Source organism: Chrysochloris asiatica, unplaced genomic scaffold (genome assembly GCF_000296735.1).
Source record: "Chrysochloris asiatica unplaced genomic scaffold, ChrAsi1.0 scaffold00291, whole genome shotgun sequence".
In the NCBI taxonomy this organism is placed as follows: Eukaryota; Metazoa; Chordata; class Mammalia; order Afrosoricida; family Chrysochloridae; genus Chrysochloris; species Chrysochloris asiatica.
Genome location: NW_006408809.1, coordinates 482387 through 503690, shown reverse-complemented (window position 1 = coordinate 503690; position 21304 = coordinate 482387). Strand labels below are relative to the sequence as shown.

At 37.5% G+C, this 21304-nt stretch overlaps 1 protein-coding gene across 1 annotated transcript in view; it reads left to right on the top strand.

The window, feature by feature from the left end:
• Window positions 1-21304, top strand: part of DHX29 (DEAH (Asp-Glu-Ala-His) box polypeptide 29) — a 91946-nt gene that overhangs the window by 35942 nt on the left and 34700 nt on the right. Inside the window, exons 6-12 of the mRNA XM_006874638.1 lie at window positions 304-432; window positions 7977-8103; window positions 8745-8903; window positions 11380-11545; window positions 11946-12069; window positions 14844-15455; window positions 16975-17118. Of these exons, the coding sequence (XP_006874700.1) occupies window positions 304-432; window positions 7977-8103; window positions 8745-8903; window positions 11380-11545; window positions 11946-12069; window positions 14844-15455; window positions 16975-17118 (1461 nt within the window). The remainder of the gene's footprint in view (window positions 1-303; window positions 433-7976; window positions 8104-8744; window positions 8904-11379; window positions 11546-11945; window positions 12070-14843; window positions 15456-16974; window positions 17119-21304) is intronic.

Genomic DNA, 21304 nt, shown 5'->3' with positions numbered 1-21304 from the left:
TCACCTGGGTTCACATAAGTCTATTGACCGTTGTAGGGCTAACACTACTTTTTAACAGTTCTCCTTTCAATTCTTTTTTGCCCCTTTATTAAAATGTACTCTTTGGATTCTGCAAGTTTAGACTTTTTAGAGTAATGTTGTGTTCAATCATTTGCTTTTTACTGAACAATATAGAATAGAATATTTGAGGCTTATGTGTATGCTCTTTTAGAGTACAAAGAACTTGTAAAAGCAGTGACGCTTGATGAAAGTTGTGGCATCTTTTTCTAACTGGTTTTTCAAATAGTTATTTTCTCTTTCTAGCCAAAAAAGGAAGAAAAAAATGTGGAAGTTAATATGAAAGAATGGATTTTGAGGTATGCCGACCAACAAAATGAAGAAGAAAAGAATGAAAATTCTAAAAGTTTGGAAGAGGAGGAGAAGTTTGACCCTGTGAGTAGAAATTTTTCTCAAACTTCCACCTGGGTATTCCTAGGCAAAATATTTAACTTTTCTGGAACATTAGTTTCTTTATGTAAATTAGAGGAATACTTTCCTCTGGAGAGTGATGTGAAGATTAAACAACATAACACTAAGGTAATAATTTGGCACAATGTAGATTCTGAACAGATGTTAGTTACATTTCTTCTATATTTAAAGGGGTAATTATTAAATATTGATTGCTTATTATATTTAAGATGTAACCTAGAGTTGTTGGTGATTAAAAAATAAGTAAGACTATACAGAGAAATATCCGAGTCTGGAAAAAAACACAACATCATATGGAGTTGTTCGATGCCTTTGAGTTGCTTTCAACTCATAGCCTTCCATGCAAACCAGAGTGAAGCACTGTGTATTCTGCACCCTCTTCACATTATTGTCTGAGCCCATTGTTGCTGCCACTGTGTCAGTTCATCTTGTTAGGGGTCTTCTACTTTTTTGCTGCCCCTCAACTTAACCAAATATGATGTCCTTCTCCAGGGACAACATGTTTAAGTAATGAGTCTCACCACCCTCACGTCTAAGCAGCGTTCTGGCTGTACTTCCTCTAAAACAGGTTTATTTGTTCTTCTGGCAGTTCATGGTTCTTTTAATATTCTTAGCCAACACCATAATTCAAATGCATCAGTTCATCTGTGATCTTCCTTATTCATTGTTCAACCTTCACATACATATGAGGTTATTAAAAATACCTTCACATGCATACGAGGCTTGGGTTATGCACACCTTAGTCCTCAAACTGACATCTTTGCTCCAACACTTTAAAGAGATATTTTGCAGCAGATTTGTGTAGTACAGTAATTCTGTCGATTTCTTGGCTGCTGCTTCCAATAATGTTGATTGTGGATCCAAGCAAAATGAAATCTGTGACAACTTCAATCTTTTCTCCCTTTATCATGATGTTATTTGTTGGTCCAGTTGTGAGGATTTTTGTTTTCTCTACTTTGAAATGCAATCCATACTGAAGGCTGTACTCTTTGATCTTCATCAGTATTTTTTAGTGCCCTTTGAAATTTTCTATTCAGCTCTTTTATGTCCTCATTTCTTCCATTTACTTTAGCTTCTCTATGCTGGAGAGCAAGTTTCAGAATATCTTCTGATATACATTTTGAGTTTTCCTTTTTTTTTTTTTGTCTTAATGACCTTTTGCTTTTTTCCTTTATGATATTCTCAACTGTTTCTTGGTCATTAGTGTCTAATGAATTAACTGTGTTGTTGAAATGGTCTGTAAATTCAGGTGGGATATATTTAAGGACAAACTTTGTCTCTTATACTTCGGACATATTGTCAGGAGGGAGCAGTCGCTGGAGAAGGAGATCATGTTTGATGAGGGTCAGAGAAAAAGAGGAAGACTCCCAATGAGAAGGATTGGCAGCATCAATGGGCTGAAGTGTGGCAACAATCGTGAGGTTGGCCCAGGACCGGACAGTGTTTCGTTCTGTTGTACATAGAGTCACTATGAGTTGGAACCAACTCAGTGGCACCTAACAACAATATTCAAGGCTGTATTTTGGCTCTCATAGACTAGTTTTCTTCTGCTTCAGCCTGAACTTACATATGAGCCATTGATGGTCTGTTCTGCTTAGCCTCCAACCTTGTTTTGATTGATGATGCTGAGCTTTTCCATGGTCTCTTCCCACAGATTAAGTCAATTTGATTCCTATGTATTTGAGCTGGTACGTCCATGTATGCAGTCACCTTTTATGTTGTTGAAAAAAGGAATTTGCCATGAATAAGTAGTTGGTCTTGCAATATTCTGTTATGTAATATCCAGCATTCTTTCTATCACGAAGTCCATATTTTCCAACTACTGATCCTTCCTGTTTGTTTCCAATTTATACATTCCAGTCCCCAGTATTATCAGTGCATCTTTGGTTGTATGTTTAGTCAATTCAGACTGAAGGAGTTGGTAGAATTCTTCAAATTCATCATCGCTGACTTTAGTGGTTGGTGTATAAATTTAAACAGTGGTAATACCACAGTTAACTGGTGTTCCTTGTAGGGATATAGATATTATCCTATTACAACATTATACTTCAAGATATATCTTGAAATGCTCTTTTTGACGATGAATACTATGCCATTCCTCTTTAATTTGTTGTTCCCAGCTTAGTAAATCATGATTGTCTGATTCAAAATGGCCAATACTTGTTCATTCCAGCTCACTAATGCCTAGAATATTGATCTTTATGTGTTCCATTTAATTTTTAGCAACATTCCATATTCTGGTTATTAATAGATATCTGCAGCTGCTTCTTCACATTTTGAGTTGTGCCCCATTAGCAAATGAAGGTTGTGAAAACTTTGCTCCATTCTCGTCATTAAGATCAACTCAGGGAGGCCACTCGTTCCCAGTCGTATTTTGAGTGCCTTCAGATCTGAGACACTCATCTTCCAGCATTGTATCATGAAAGTGTTCTACTACTATTCATAAATTTTCAGTGGCTAACCATTTCAGAAGGGGTCTGCTGTTCCTTTTTCCTAGACTGTCTTAGTTTGGAAGCACTGCTGAAATCTGTCCATCGTAGGTGACTGTGCTGGTATTTAAAATACTGGTGTCATAACTTCCAGCATCACAGCAACACACAGGCCACCACAATGTGGCACAATGACAGGTTAATGGTGAAAACATTATAGGATAAACTAGAAATACAAGTAGAAGATATATTGATAAGTTATGGAAAGAAAATATTTATAATACATGTATCAAACAAAGGAATTCTATCCAGAATTATATGAAGACTTTAAAAAGACAGCAGACACTTCACAAAAGTAGATATACAATGGCCCATAAACATATTAAAAACAGGTTTAACATCACTTGTCTTTAGAGAAATTAAACTATAATGAGATTATTGTTGTTGTTATGTGCCGTGGAGTCGGTTCCACTCATAGCGACCCTGCACAGGGTTTCCGAGACTAAATCTTTACAGGAGCAGAAAGCCTCATCTTTCTCCTGCGGAACAGCTGGTAGTTTCGAACTGCTGACCCTGAGGCTAGTAACCACTGCACTACCAGAGTTCCAATGTGTATATATATACATATTCAATGGATATGTATATATATATCCATCAAAATGGCAAACATTAAAAGGATTAGAGCAAAAAACAGCATAGAAACCATGTCTTACTTCCTCTAGCTTTACATGGGAGAAGGAGAGTCAAACTCAAATCAACCCAAGGCTGATTCCTATGAGTCAGACATGCATCCACCCTTCAAACTTCTTTACCCTGTCCTGATACCATCCCCCCATGGGACTGTACATCTCTCCAGGGTTCAATAGTTCCTTGCAATGGCCACATAGAACTCAGAGGCAATACTTACTTTTACAGGGTTTATTAGGGAAGTGAACGGGGTTCAATTCAGCTTCAGAGTGCAGTAGTTTTACGGCCAGGGACACTTCTTGTCAGCCATACTGTAAGCATACTTTGATCTTGGTCTCACTCCTGTCCTTAGACTCAGCCACATGGCCCCATGGCTTCTGCCCTAGTGTTACAACGCTCCTTAGGACTTTGGATAAGTACCCAAAGGACACATTCAGCAAACCAGCCTCCTGGCCGAAGGCACTCAGCTTTACTTAATCCGCGGGCCCAGAAGCTTGACTCTGTCGCTCAGTTGCCACTGCCTCTGTTGCCTCTTCTGCTGCCACTGCTTCTCTGTGCAATGATCTCATAGTTCAAAGGATATACTCTGCTCGACGCTGTTCCTTGATAGTCCTGGGACCATCTGTTCCTGCTTTTGAGATGACTCCTTTTAAACCCAGTGGAATGGCAAAACCAACCAGCCTCTGCATTAGAATCCTGTACTCCCTATTTGCATGCCGGTGTGGTGCTGTAGGATTAGCACTGGACTGCTAGCTGCAAGACCAGCAGTTCAAACTCACCAGCTGCTCCTCGGAAAACTATACAGGGTTGCTCTGTACTCGGAAACAAGTTGATGGCACTTAAAAACAACAACAGCCTAGTCATTTGATGGGAGTTATAAAGACTGCTATTGTAGCATAGTGGTTATTAGTCGGGCTGCTAACCTCATGATCACCAGTTCAAAACTACCAGCTATTCCACTGAAGAAAGATGAGGCTTTCTGCTCCCATAAAGATTTATAGCCTTGGAAGCCCTGTATATCGCTATGAGTCGAAACCCACTCCATGGCACACCACCACCACCACCATAAAGACTATCGATAGCAGAGCCATATCAAATAAATCCACTTTACCACAATCAGTCATGCCATGTGTTGAGGAAATTGTGAACTAGAACACTCAAACGTTGCTTGTAGAAGTGATAAGTTATGGCAAGAACTTTGGAAAATTGGCACTTTCTCATAAAGTTAAAACATAATTTACCATAAACCCACTGCACAGAATTGATTCTAACTCATAGCAACCCTTTGTAAATCTTTACAGAAGCAGACAGCCTCATTTTTCTCCTAGGAGCAACTTTTGAATTTGAACCACTGACCTTTAAGTTAACAGCCAACACCTACCCACGCACCCCAGGCTCTTTTACACATCTCATGTACACTTTCATTTGTAGGTATTAGTAAAGAACATATGTTCACACAAAAAAAGACTTGTACACAAATGTTCACAGCTACTGTATTCATAATAGCCAAGCACTGCAAACAGTCCAAATGTCTGTCAACAGGTGGGTGGATAAAATTGCATAGATCGAGTATGAATATATAATTCAAAAATGGCTGCAACCATACATTGACAGAGAACTTCCAGAGGTTCAAGCCGGATTCAGACAAGGACATGAAACAAAGGATATCGTTGCTAACGTCAGATGGATCTTGGTTGAAAGCAGAAATACCAAAACGATGTTTACCTGTGTTTTATTTACTACGCAAAGGCTTTTGATTGTGTGGATCATGACAAGCTGTGGACAGCATTGCAAAGAATGAATTTCCAAAACAATTGTGCTCATGAGGAACCTGTACATAGACCAAGAGACAGTTGTTCAGACAGAATAAGGGAATACCAAATCGTTTAAAATTAGGAAATGTGTCCACCAGGCTTGTATTCTTTCATCATACTTACTTGCTGAGCAAGTAATCAAAGAAACTGGATTATATGAAGAACGTGCCATCAGGATTGGAGGAAGACTCATGAACATCCTGCAATATACAGATGATACAACCTTGTTTGCTGAAAGTGAAGAAGACTTAAAATACTTACTGATGAAGATCAAAGACCACAGCCTTCAATATATGAGTAGCTCTTCACTATAAAGAAAAAAATCCTCACCACTGAACCAGTAAACAGCATCCATATAAATGGAGAGAAGATTGAAGTTGTCAACGACTTCATTTTGCTCAGATCAACCAGTAACATTCATGGAAGCAGCAGTCAAGAAATCATGTATTAGGTAAATGGGCTACATAAATCTTCTTTAAAGTGTTCAAGAACAAAGATGTCACTTTGAGAACTAAGGTGCGCCTGACCCAAGCTATGGTATTTTCAGCAACCTCATATGCATGCGAAAAGTGGACAGTGAATAAGGAAGCCCGTAGAAGAATTGATGCATTTGAGTTATGGTGTTGGAGATGAATATTAAAAGTACCATGGACTGCCAGAAGAACAAACCAATCTGTGTTAGAAGAAGTACAGTCATAATGCTCCTTGAAAGCCAAGATGGCCAGACTTAGTTTCTTATACTTTGAACTTATTGTCAGTTGGGACCAGATATCCTGGAGAAGGATATCATGTTTGGTAAAGTTAGGGGTTGGAGACAAAGAGGAAGACCCCTAAGGAGACAGATTGGTACAGTGGCAGCAGCAATGGACTCAAATGTAGCACCAATTGTGAGATTGGCCTAGTATCAGGCAGTGTTTTGTTCTGTTGTGCATAGGGTCACTATGAGTCAGTACTAGCTGGATATCACCTAACAACAATATAATGACTACAAAGGGGCTTCCAGACGTTGATGAAAAAATTCCATTATTTTTTCATTCTATTTTCTGTGAACTTTTTGAAGTCTTTTTGTACTGCTCAGTAGGAACCAACTGCTGATACACAAAACAGCATGTGGCAAAGGTGAAGCTACACACAAATATGATGGATGATTTCATTATGATAAATTCTAGAAAAAGTGAGCTATGTAATATCAATCTATAGTGATATTATCAGTGATTTTAGTAGTGTGAATAAAGGGTTAAAAAGGAACTTTTTAGAATGATGGAGAAGAAAAAAAAAACATATATATGAATTGTGTTGTTAAGTGTGGTTTCAACTCACAGCGACCCTGTATAGGGTTCCAAGGAATGGCTGGAGAGTTTTGAACTGCTGGCTTTGTGATTCAAACCGACCTTATGGTCAATCTTTATCCTACAGTGCCACACCAAGACACTCCCCATATTATAAATAGATTTATACAAATATGCATATAATTAATTGGTTGTGATTGTGATGTTTACTTAGTTATATACATTTATCAAACTCATTAATCTTTATACTTAAAATGGATACATTTTATTGTGAGTCATACCTTAATGAGACAGTGTATGAGAGTTGTAGTTTATCCACATCCTCAACAACTTTTATTTTTTTTTTAAATCATAGCCATCCTAGTGGGTGTGAAGTGATACTTCGTTAAGGTTTTAATTGCATTTCCCTAATGACAAGTGCTCCGTAGAGGTAAGGGTGATGAGACTTTGTCTCACTGACTTTGGACATGTTATCAAGAATGACCAGTCCCAGAGAAAGACATGCATGGTAAATTAAAGGTCAGCAAAAAAGAGGAAGACTCTCAACAAGATACAGTGGCTGAAACTTAGCAATGATAGTGAGGATGGCACTTGCTCAGGCACTGTTTCATACTGTTGTATCTGTGTCATGGGTGCTATATGCCTCATGATACTTGCTATGAGTTGGAACCAACTTGACAGCACCTAACAATGGCAAATGACACTGAGCATCTTTTTATGTGTTCATTGACTAGTTGTAGTTCTTTGGAGAAATACCTGCTCAAGTTTTTTGCCCAATTTGTTTTTAAATTTTGTCGCAGTAGTTCTTTATATATTCTGGATATTAAACCTTTATCCAGAATATATAATATGCTTTCCCAGTCTAGAATTTATCTCTTCACTTTATAAAGTCCTTTGATGAAGCCCTATTGATCTATTTTCTTTTGTTATTCGTGTTTTTAAGTATGTGTTATTAAAAATTAGGTCCTGAAGAATCACTTATCCCTATGTTTTTTCCTAGGAGATTTATAATTTTGGTTTCTACATTTTAGGCTCTTGACCCACTTTGAGTTCGTTTTCCTATATGGTGTGAAGTATGGGTCCATTTTCATTCTTTGCTTTGGAAATCCAGTTGTCTTGACAACATTTGTTAAAGAGACTGTTCTTTCCCTGCTGGACATAGAATCTTTACCCAAATCAATTGACCATAGAGGTACAGGAAAATCAAAGGTTTTGATATACTATATTGACCATTGATAAACTCACCTTTCTGTTCTGTTCATTTTCTCATCATCATCTTAATGGAATAGAATGAAAGGTACATGCACCTTGCAGCAAAACTTCTGGATGCAAAAGAGCAAGCAGCTACCTTTAAACTAGAAAAAAACAAAACCGGCCAAAAAGAGACTCAAGAGAAAATAAGGAGATTTCAAAGAGGTAAACACTTTCAAATTTTTAGATGTGTAAATGTAATTATCCTTTACTTGTTGGCTTTCCTGAGACTTGAGTTTGCCTCTTTTTTATGTATCTCTATTAAAACAGTTCTTAAGGAGCTCTGGTAGCATAGTGATTATGAATTGGGCTGCTAACCTCAAGGTCTGCATTTCGAAACTACCAGCTGCTCCGCAGGAGAAAGACGAGGCTTTCTGCTCCTGTAAAGATTTGCAGCCTTGGAAACCCTATGCAAGGTCACTATGAGTCAGAATTGACTCCACGGTACTTAACAACAACAATAAAAACAGTTCTTAGTTCTATGGTCATACAAAAATAGGCAATGCGCTGGATTTGGCCTGCAGACCTCAGTCTATGTATCTCTGACTTACACCATAAAACACTATCTGCATTCAAGAATAAGAGGTGGATACAATTCCATGAGTACTTGAATTCCTAATGACAGTATTTTTCCTGGCCAACTGCTTCTGTTAAATAACATAACAATTTTAGCCTATGTTGTGTAAGTTAAAAAATTTGCCTGTGACATTTAGCATAAAATCCTAGTAGGTGTTTTTTTAAAATCATCTTTACAAAATAAAAAGGCAGACTAAATATACATAAGAATCATCTTTTTTCCTTGATAGAAATGGAAACATTAGAAGACCATCCAGTATTCAATCCAGACATAAAGATTTCACATCAGCAGAATGAAAAGAAAAAGCCTCATATAGCTACAGAAGCAGAAAATGCTTTGAACTTTAATTTATTTGAAAAGTCTACAGCTGCTACTGAAGAAGAAAAAGGTAAAATTAAAGGAAATAGGTCCAGGATGTAATTTATAGGTTTTATAATTGTGAACTATATTCTGGCAAGTTACAGAAGATGGTAGTACAGTTGTTGTTGTTGTTGTTGTTGTTAAGTGCCATGGAGTCGGTTCCGACTCATAGCGACCCTGCACAGGGTTTCCGAGGCTGTAAATCTTTACGGGAGTAGAACGCCTCATCTTTCTCCCGTGGAACCGCTGGTAGTTTCGAACTGTTGACCTTGCGGTTCACAGCCTGATTCGTAACCACTACGCTACCAGAGCTCCCATGGCAGTACAGTTAGGCATTCACAAACTGTCTTGGAAAAATAATGACAATTATAACTTGCCTATAATATAATTTCTCTCTATATATTATAATTACTTATAATGATGTCAGTATTGTGCCTCAGCCTCATCTCTCTCCAATTCATTCTTCACATTACTGTCAAAGTTTTCTTCATTGTTATTAAGTTCTATCGAGTTGGTTCCTACCCATAGCAACCCTGTATATTACACAGACCTCAATGTGAATTTTCTGTTAAAAATCTTTAATGATGCTTTAATGATGCCAAACCCACTGACATCTCTAATAAATTCACACCCTTTTGAGTGACACAAGATACCTTTGCACCTAATTGCCATCTCATCCCATCTATTTACTCCAGGCACATCATTCTTTAAAACATGTTGCTTCATGTCTCCATGATTTTGCTGTTCTGTTACCCCTTAACTGGCCAACTTTTTCCTCCTTTAAGGCTCAACTCAAGCAGCATCCCCTCTTAACCATCATAGCCATCATTTGACCTCAAACCTTGCCATTCATTACCACCAGATGTATGTCCGTAATGCAATAAATAGTTGGATAGATGTTTTGCTATTATAAATTTGCACTGTCACATAACCAGATAGTTGAAAAGTAAAGAGAGGGTATATTTAGTCTAATCTGACACCAAAGTGTCAATTCTTTAAGGGTGTGTTTGATTCACTCTTCTTTTTTTTGACCTTTAACTATGTGTGATTCATTCTTAATCTTTATTATTGGCCCAGCTTCATGCCTCATGTGGTAGCTACTCAGTAAATGTATGTTAAGTTATTATGTTGTTGTTGTTGTTAAGTGCCGTCGAGTTGGTTCTGACCCATAGCGACCCTGTATAGGGTTTCCAAGGAACAGCTCATGAGCTTGAACCGCCGACCTTGCAGTTCAAACAGCTTTGTACATAATTTTATTTATTCATTTTTCAACAGATATTTATTGAATCTATTATGTATAATGTCAGATGGTATGTTTCTAATAATGAATAATAGCATCGTCTCTGCCCTCTTCAAGTGTACATACAGTTTAGTAGGGGAGATACCAAACCCAACTTGCTGCCACCGAGTCAATTCCAACTCATAGTGAACCCATATAGGGTTTCCAGAAGCCTCATGTTCCTCACAACTCATCACCAGACTGATGGGTTTGAACTTCTGACCTTAAGGTTTTCAGTCCAGTGCTTATTCAACAGTGCCACGAGGGAAGAAAAGATAGTTTCTAATAGTAGAGATTAGCTGGGGGACCTAATTTGAGTTGGGGAGACCTTTCTGATTACCTGAGATCTAACAGATAAGGAAATACTAGTCTGGTGGCAAGTTGGTGGAAAGAGCCTTCCAGGCAGGGAAAGAATACACTGTGAGTGGTACTAAAAGGGAGAGATAAGCAGCACTCTTCAACAGAACTCGCTACAGTGATAGAAATGTCTCGGTATCTGTGCTGTCCAAAGCAGTAGCTACTAGACATATGTACAAAGCATTTGAAATGTGACTTAGTGCAAATAAGAAACTGAATTTTGACATTTAAAAAGCCACATGTGGTTGGAGGCTACTGTACTGGGCCTGACAGGCTCAGAGCATTTGAGGAAGTGACTGATGACAGGTGACTACAGCATGATGCACATGGCTGAGTGGCAAGCAATGGGCAGGGATGAACAGTGGCCATACTAAGGGATTCAGACTCCATATGTAACAGGAAGCCATTGAAGGTGGTGATGGTGGTAGTGACAGCTGTTAAGAAAGATTGCACTACTACGAAACATAAGTCAGAGTATCCTAAATGATGCATTAGATGCATAGGATATGAGATACTTTATTAAAATATGTTAGTTCCTCAGGATAATTTTCTTTTAAAGATTCAAGATTTTCCATGGTTCTAGATAAGTGCTGGATTGCAAAGTTGGTTTGAATTGCAGGGTTGGTTGTTGCAACTCATTAGCTGCTCCTCAGAAATCCTATACAGGATCACTATGAGTCAGAACTGACTCATTGGCACTTAACAACAACAATAATCTAGCAAAAGGATTTCCTTAACATCACTTTTAGAAGAGCAAGCCTTTCTGTCTGTCTTTTCTTTTTAAAGTGCTGTTTCCCAAAGCGGAGGGTACTTTGATCACTCGAAAGAGATTTGATTTTACTACATGACCCAATCTGTGCCGTTTCAGATAAGAAGAAAGAACCTCATGATGTAAGAAATTTTGACTATACTGCTCGAAGCTGGACTGGGAAATCTCCCAAACAATTCCTAATTGATTGGGTCAGGAAGAATCTTCCCAAGAGTCCAAATCCTTCCTTTGAAAAAGTTCCAGTAGGTAGATACTGGAAATGTAGGTATGTTTTTTTTTTTTAATAACTGAGTGTACTTTTAGAGAAATGTAACACAAATTTTTGTTTCCTGTAAATTAAGTAACTCAGTTGCTAACCAAAAGTTTGACGACTCAAACCCACCAGCTGTTCCACGGGAGACAAGATTTGATGATCTGCTTCTATAAAAAAGAAACTTTTTAGGGTAGGTCTTCTCTGTCCTACAGGGTCACAGAGTCGGAACTGACTTGATGCACACAACAAAGGAGACCGTAAAGAACTCTAGTTCTACAAGTTTTCATCTAGTATAGTGCCTTCCAAAGAAAAATTCCATTTAAATCATTAATGTGAATTTAAGTTCAATATTAATAAAATTCTTTTTACTTCATAATTTTATTTAAAAATTTTAATTTTTGCTTCTTTGTAGGGTGAGAGTAATCAAGTCTGAAGATGATGTCCTGGTAGCATGCCCTACAATCTTAACAGAGGATGGCATGCAAGCTCAGCACCTGGGAGCTACTTTAGCCCTTTACCGTTTAGTGAAAGGGCAGGTGAGACCTTTTACAGCTAAATGCTTCACGAATCCTTAGTGGAGTAGTAGATACGCTGTATGTATTTTGGAAGGTAAAATTATCTGCATGTGGACGGTAGTATTTAATTTAATTTTGACTCTCTGTGCTAAGTTTCTTTTTACTGACTGCTTCTTCACTCAAAATTTTGGCTTCTTGACGCCTCTAAAATAATTCAGTCTTTCTCTGCTTAAACTGGAGGTCGGAAAGAGACAATTTGATTGGTCCAACTTTTCAGGTTTGTCTAATTTATTCAAAATCGTTGTACTGTTGTTAGGTGCTGTCAGGTGATTTCAGTTCATAGCTGTGCTCGTGTAATAAAGTAAAACTACCCCGTAGGGTCTTCTAAACTGTAAGCTTTTAGGGAGCAGATCACCCAGCTTTTCTCCTCAGAATCCTTTGGTGGGTTCTAATATCCTGTCTTTAAATGGCAGCCAAATTCTTAACAACCATTATAGCACCAGGGTTCCTTCTTTTTTTTGTTTTTTTTAAGTGCTAGGGTGATTGAATTAAAACTTGCTTTCCTTACATGTTATATGAACTTTTCAACTTAAAAACATGGACATTGGTTTCCGTTTTAAATTTTAATTTATATCGACTCCTGGTGTGGTACTTTAGGATAAGCACTGGATTGCGAGCCACAAGGTTAGCGGTTCCAACCCACCAACTGCTCCTCGAAAACCCTGCACAGGGTCGCTATCAGTCAGAATTGACTCAATGACACTTACAATATCATAAACTTCCAGTGTAAGAAACAGTTAAAATAACAAACAAGTAAAGCAGGAGTCCTGATGTGGCACTGTAGGTTAATGTACTGGACTGCAAAGTCGTTTGAACCAGAAGGTTGGCGGTTCAAGCTTACCAGTAGCTCCTAAGAAACAGGGTCGACGGCACTTCACAACAATAACAGAGGAGACCTGGTGGTGTCATGGGTTACGCACTGGGCTAAGAGCAAGGTCATCAATCTGAATTCATCAGTTCATACCACAAGAGAAAGATCAGGCTTTCTGCTCTTGTAAAGATTTATAACCTCGGAAACCCTATGCAGGGTCAAAATGAGTCGGCACTGACTTAACAGCACACAACCACCACCAAAGGAAGCTTTTTGAGAGAATGTAATTCTAATTTTGAAAAATCTGGATTGTCAGCATTTCACTTTTACAATAAATGTGCCCTTTGTAATCTTTCTTAAGGGAAATTAGAACCACTGAACATTTTAATAAGTCCAAACATTAATTTTTCTTCAGTTTCTGCCAGTAAAAGTACTTTGTCTTTTATTTCCTTCATTTTGCAAAATAGGGGCCCATAGTTGAGCCTACTTGACAGAGATGACTCAGTGTCATAGAAATAGTTGTGGACATATTTGTGTCATAGAAATAATAGTATAAATTAGTGTAGCTCAGATTTCATTCAGGGTACTTCATTTAACATCAGACAACTGCCAGAATCTCCAAGGAAACTTTGTAGTAAGGTTCCAGTATGCTTTACGGTGGTTCATCTGCAGGTAGCACCACTACATGAACAAATAGGTAGCATTTATTCAGTAGTTTACTATGTTCCAGGAATAAACATGCACTGAAGGAGCAAAGTCATTTGAACTGCAAGGTCGGTGTTTCAAGCTCAGCAGCTGCTCCTTGGAAAACCCTACACAGGGTCGCTATGGGTCAGAATTGACTCAATGGCACTGAACAAAAACAACAACATGGCCTACACCTATGGAAGCAGTAACTCAAAAGAGGGAATAAATCCTTACAGCAAGCAGCATTCCCACCCCCTCCACACACAGAATAGACAGGGATGGGCAACTTGGACATTGGCTACCCAAAATGGAGGTGGGGGAGGTTACAAAGGCAAGAAGTGACTGGCTTACAAGCTTTCAAGAGGGAACATAGAGCCAGGGGGCCTGGAGGAAGGCAGAATCTCCGGTGAGTAGTATCCAATCTGTCTAGGCAGAGCTGATGAAATGAAATGCAGATGGGTCTCTTGTGATACAATAGTGAATAATTGTTATCAGGACTGATTGTGAGGGTTGGAAATGTAGAGGTAGACATTTTATAGCAAGGAAGGGAGTGATTAACTTTCCAGTCCAGGAGCGGAGGTCCCTAGGACCATCAACAGAGAAGAGCCAAAAGCGAGACCCTACCCAGAGAAGCAATGATGACTGAGATGGAGGCAGAGACGATGACGTGGAGCGATGAAGCAGCTGGGGACTTGAGATCCAGAGAGGGAGAGCAACTGTGTGCTGAAGACGGGGGTGGGGAGGTAGTGTAGGGGGCAGACTTGCAGAGTATACTCTTTGGTTGGTTGATGATGCGTGGAGGGGATTGTAACCATGGCAATGAAACAATTTACGATAGAATGAATGTAAAACTAATGTTCTTCCATGTAAACTATCATATAATTCACAATAAATTAATTAATATAATTAATTTAAAAAACAAAGGAGCTCTAGTAGTATAGTGGTTATGAGTTGGGTTGCTAATCTCACAGTTAGCAGTTTGAAACTACCAGTGGTTCCACAGAGGAAAGATGAGGCTTTCTGCTCCCGTAGAGATTTATAGCCTTGAGTCAGTACTGACTGCACAGCACATAACCAACCAAAAGCTACAATGGCCTAGTTTAAAAAGTATTTTAACATTTTCTTAAAGGCCATTTTAAGAAAATAGCTAACCTCCTAAGTTCTTATCTATTGAATATTTTGGTACCCAATAGTTAATGAAAATAATGTACTCTTCTACTGTGTTTTCCCTCTACAGTCGATTCATCAGTTACTTCCTCCCCCTTACCGAGATGTTTGGCTGGAGTGGAGTGATGCAGAAAAGAAAAAGGAAGAATTAAATAAAATGGAAAGCAATAAACCACGTGATCTTTTTATTGCCAAACTTCTGAATAAATTGAAACAGCAGCAGCAACAACAACAGCAACAGAATTCCGATAACAAGCAAGAAAATTCTGACGATCCTGAAGAATCTTGGGAAAATTTAGTTTCTGATGAGGATTTTTCTGCACTATCCATGGAAGCTGCAAATGCTGAAGATTTGGAACCTGTCAGAAACCTGTTTAGAAAGCTGCAAAGCACACCCAAGTATCAGAGACTTCTAAGGGAGAGGCAACAGTTACCTGTGTTCAAACACCGGAATTTGATTGTTGAAACTCTAAAGAGGCACCGGGTGGTAGTTGTGGCAGGTGAAACAGGCAGTGGTAAAAGTACTCAAGTACCACATTTTCTGTTGGAAGATTTGCTTCTAAATGAATGGGGAACAAGTCAATGTAACATTGTCTGTACCCAGCCCCGGAGAATCTCAGCAGTGAGTTTAGCCACGAGAGTGTGTGAAGAATTGGGCTGTGAAAATGGTCCCGGAGGAAGGGTAAGATGCTGTTCTTCTCCACTTCATGGATGGTGACATTCTTGAGAGCTAAATGGAGCCCGCATTATATGTGAAGTTTCATCAGTTGATCAGTAGCACATGCTAAGCACTCTTCAAATGTTTTCTTTGGAAGATCTTATAGTATGTCACTGTCCTTCATTTGAAAAGGCTTGTTAACAATGCCATCATTAAAATTCTCATATAAAAGAAAAAATAGATTCATTTTAATAATGAAATGTGTAAGTATGTTACACAGTACATTGAATATTCAAGGAATTTGGACAAATACAAATTTGACTCTAACACTGTATATCTCAAAATTTTTGTGGGATATATTCCATAAGATTTTGGTAATTCTTACTGACTAGAAGGAGAAAGGAATGTAGTAGAAAGTGCTAGACTTATTTTCAAACCCCTTAATTAAAAAAAGGCTTTTTTTTACTTAAGTATTTAAACATCTATTGTCATGCATTTTGCCCGGCAACCAAAACAAAAAACTGGTCAAACCTTAACCATATATGAATTCATCATATATGATGAATTCCCAGTTCATATTACTTGGCTTAATTAGAATTTGGATAGTTCTTTCTGGGTATGGAATTTAATATTTTTGTCTTTATCCTTAAAATGGAGTCCTGGTGTGATGCTGTGGGTTAATGCACTGGACTGCAAAGTCAGTTTAAACCATAAGGTTGGCAGTTCAAGCTCACCAGCTGTTCCTGGGAAATCCTATACTGGGTCGCTATGGGTCAGAATAAACGGCACTTAACAACAACATCCTTAAATCGGATACCATTTGATTAAAATAATGTTTTATTTAGCAAAATCTCTGTTTTTCTCTTGAGGATTAAGGTTAAGGGGTGACAGACATGTACACGAGTAAAAGAATAACTGGAGGGGAAGAAAGGAAATGAGATGGGAATAGATATGACTTCAAGATTCTCATCAGGAATCACTGGTATGATATCAGCGTTTCTTTCATAATGGTTAGTCTTATAGAATTTTGGAAGGTTTGTACACCACATTGTGCCAGTGGCTATAAAATTTTGTCCTGATACTTCAGTATTTCACCGACTTCTTTAAAGTAACTTCTTCCTAGTTTCACCCCCAAGATAATTTGAGAAGAAATTAATTCAGCATGCATTAATGTTTAACACTGGATTTGCAAACCACAAGGCCAGCAGCTGAAACCCACCAACAGCTCTCAGAAAACGTGTACAGGGTTGCTATGACTCAGAACCAACTCAATGGCATGTAACAACAACAACAATCATATTAATAATATTTGAAACAATGAACAGTCTTCTATCTCAGCAGCTTGAATAGTGTTTTTGTTTAAAATTACCAAAATAAATTTCATAGTTTTCTATAACAGAAGACCATGGAAAAACAATTTTAATAATAATGATAAATTATACCTTGAAGCTTTATTTAAACGGAAGCATTTGTGCTTCACTAATTAAAGCTTGTTTCCTAGATCACTAGTGAGAAACTAATCTCAGCTTGTGTTCTCCTTCAGAATTCCTTGTGTGGCTATCAGATCCGAATGGAATCTCGAGCTAGTGACTCTACCAGACTACTCTATTGTACAACGGGGGTTTTGCTAAGAAAACTTCAAGAAGATGGTCTTTTGAGTAATGTGTCTCATGTTATTGTAGATGAGGTGAGTACATTCTCTAGTTGTGTCCACATAGGATATAAAGATTTTTCTATTGAAAACACGTGACTAATACTCGCTAACATTTTTTTGTGTGTATATCCTTCCTAAATGCCAAACACTTTATATACAATTATTTATACTCTTCTAACAAATGCCTTATGTTACTATAGATTAATAAATATTATATTATTTATATACTATTATAAATATACTATTATACATTTGTGAATTTAATAAATATTATATTATTTATATACTATTATAAATATACTATTATACATTTGTGAATTTAATAAATATTATATTATTTATATACTTGTTATACACTAATGATTTTCTAAGCACTTTGTATACATTCATTCATTAATCCTCCCATCAACCCATTGAAGTAGATACTATTTTACAGTTTAAGAAACTGAAGCATAGAGAGAGGTCAAATAACTTGCCCAGGGTCACATAGCTAGGGGGTTGTAACGTAAGAAACTCTAATTTGTGCTTTTACCACTAAACTGCCTCTGAACTCTATGTTTAGTTGTTATATTATCTTCCCCAATTTCTTACCAAAGACAAAGAATTTTCATCCATACATCATTTTCTCTGTAAACATACTCCTACTTGAATCACATTTTAATGAACATTTAAATTGGATTATCCCAAAGTTCTGCATTAGAATTATTCTAAATGGCATACTAGCTTAGCATAGGTAAACCTATTTGCTTTGTACATAGTTTTTCCAGAAGACTATGCTATATAACACTTCTGTTATTCAGAAAACATAGTCATATTATGAATTATGTTCAGAAAGCAGTAGAGAATGTTTAGTCATTCATTGAGTTGATTAAGAGACTATATATAGACTTATTATGGAATCCTGGTGTGGTACTGTGAGTTATTGCGCTGGACTGCAAGGTTGGTTTGAACCACAAGGTTGATGGTTCAAGCTCACCTGCCACTCCTCAGAAACTGTATACAGGGTCACTATGGGTCGGAACCAATTCAATGGCACTTAACAACAACAATAACATGTAGACTATTGAGTTATTTTAATTAGAGAACAGAACTGTAGAAAAATGAAAATAAAGATCATCTATAATCCCATGACCCAGAAAAAAATCAATATTAACATTTAATTTTACGCTTTCCATTATTTTTGTGTATATGTGTTTATGTGTATATATTTATTTTATAATTCATTCACATCATTAGATATTCTGCAACAACATGATTTGTAAATGACTTTTTAATTGCCAGTGAATCAGTTCCATCTAGTAGTGACCCTGTTTAGGGTTTCTGAGGAGTGACTGGTGGGATTGAACCACCCACCTTGTGGTTAGCAATCCAGTGCTTATCCTACATGGCCACACCAGGGCATAGATTCATGGGAGTATATAATTTGGATGTCCTACAATTTATTTAACCCTTTATTTTATTTTACAATTTTGAGTTACGACAGTTTTTGTATTATTCTAGTTTTTCTGTAATATTCTGGCATTTTGGTCACATTTGAATTCACAAAACATGGTTACTGTGTATATATAATACACTTGTTCTTTGTAGGGTAAGCAATTTGTAAAATTATATCATTATTTTGGTAATAGATAGTGTTGTTGTTAAGTGCTATCAAGTCAGTTCCAACTCATAGCAACCTTGTATAGGGTTTCCGAGAAGTGGCTGGTGTATTTGAACCTCTGACTTTGCAGTTCAGAGCGACATTGCAATTGCGGGTTTATCCTACAGTGCCACAACAGGATTTATAGATTAAGTGGTAGGTATCTAAGGTTGTAGAGGAGACAACTATACTACTATCACTGCAATGTGAAAGAAAAAGAGGATGGTTGACTAGTGGTTAGCAGACCCATGTAGTAACTGCTGCTTGGGGTAACAATTGTGGCTGTGCATGACTAAAACCTGGAGTTTGTCACTGTGCTCAAGTCTCAATAGATGAGTGATAAAGAATGTGATAATTTCCCTGTTTATTAATTAGAGATATCTAATGCTAAAGAAGTCTAAATATTTATATTAACCTGTAGACTAGCTTTAGGAAGCTGTCTCTATTGGTGATTGAATATTAACAATTCATAGATGTGATTTACTGAGTTTCTGCGTAGTACAAAAAAATCCCAGTGAAATTTCATCATCATGGTAACTGTGAGTAACGCTGTAAGAGGAGTGCTGAAACAGAACTATTTATGAAGATACTCAGGATGTCATTCCTTTTGGACTTACTATTAGGACTAGTTATTTGATTTGTTTTAGTTTATGTTCTCTTTGTGAGTTAAGTAGCTTTTCCTATTGGCTGCTAATAAATTGACAGCCTAAGTTTTTTACTATACCATGTGTGGCGTCCTGGTGTGGAGCTGCAGGATAAACATTGGACAGCTAACCACAAGGTCGGTGATTCCCACCAGTCGATCCTCAGCAAGCCTCTTCAGGGCCACTAAGAGTCTGAGCCAACTTGACAGCACTTAACAACAACATACCAAGTGTACTTAATAATACAAGGGAGCTTCAAATGTTACTGGAACTAAAGGTAATGGAATTTTTCCATTAACTTTTGAAGCCCTTTCATACAGTTTTATTAGCTCTGTTTTATGCTCAGTCTTATTTTTTAAATTCATACCTGTATAAAGTACTATTTATTTAGTGAGAATTCCCAGATCCATGCTGCCCATCAGGAGATTTCTTTCCTGAACTTCAGTGGTGAATATTCACTTGTCTTCTAGATACCTTCTTCTCAGGAACTTCAAAGTCAACATTTCCAAAACTCAGCATCTCTCCTCCCTACTCATCCCTTATGTCTTGTTCCTCTCTTCTCTTCTGAATCTCAGTGAATGATCCCACAATCACCTGGCCAAATCATGAAAGTAAGAAATTCCAACATTATTCCTTCTTTTTCTCACACCCTTTACATCCAATCACCTAACCCTGTTGATTCTACCATTCTGAAAATTATTCATTTATCTTCATAGTCACTAGTATTGCTCTCTTATAAACCATCATTATCTCTTTAACTAAAACAAAAGCTCTAATTAATTCAATGAAGATACTGTGTTTTGCTCTCCTCCCTTACACTCTACATGCATGTGTTAAAAGGGCAGAACAGCCTTTTTCTTAGGCAGCATTAGCTTTCTACTAAGCAATTCCCCATTTTCTACACAGTGGATAAACTATCCATCTTGTAGTAGGCAGTCCAATTGTATGTTAACAGCAGAGATTTAGGAGTCACTCCTTGCTTCTAAGTGAAATTTGGGAGATACCCTAATTTTGTCAGCTGCACACTTTTCAAACCCCCTCCTAGGGGAGAATCCTACTATCTAATCGTGTCCATTATATACTGACTTCATACTGGCTTCAGTTTTAGAAAAATGACTTCATTTTCAATTCTAAAGATCTGTCTTAATATGACCTACAGATTCTCCCTCCATATACCATGTAATAACTATACTTAAATATTAATTTTCATATTTCAGTGTCTGAGTGTTTAAGTTTCTTTGTTGTTGTGTCATTACTATAGGACAGAGTAGAGCCACCTCATAGGGTTTCCTAGGCTTGAATCTTTATGGGTCCTGGTGTGGTGCTGGAGGATAAAGCACTGGACTGCAAGGTTAGTTTTAACTTTAAGGCCAGTGGCTCAAACCCACCAACCACTCCTTGGAAACCCTATACAGGGTCGCTATGAGTCACAACCAACTCGACAGCACTTAACACCAACAACCACCTTTATAGGAGCAGATTGCCAAGTCTTTACTCTCATGGTGCAGCTAGTTGGTTCAAATCACCAACCTTTCATTTAGTAGCCGAATACTTTAAACTCCTTTTAACTTCTTACTAGACGTTACAAACCTACTCCTCACTTATTCACTATCACATTATCTGACATTTCACATTTACTACCACAATAAAATATCCAACAATTTTACACTTTAATGACATACGGTAATGAACACCAGAGTGCAAAGTGAGAGTAACACTGGCTATGACAGTTAAGGTTATGTGTCAACTTGACTGAGCCACGTCTCAGTGATTTGACAAATATGTAATGCTGTAGGCATCTTCCATTTTGTGAACGGAAGTGGTCGCCCTCCATTTTTGCATAACACCACTTTTCACATAACAACCTGGTCTCAGAAACCTAATCATGTCGATAAATGAAGAATGAATATATATATATATATATTTTTTTTTTTTA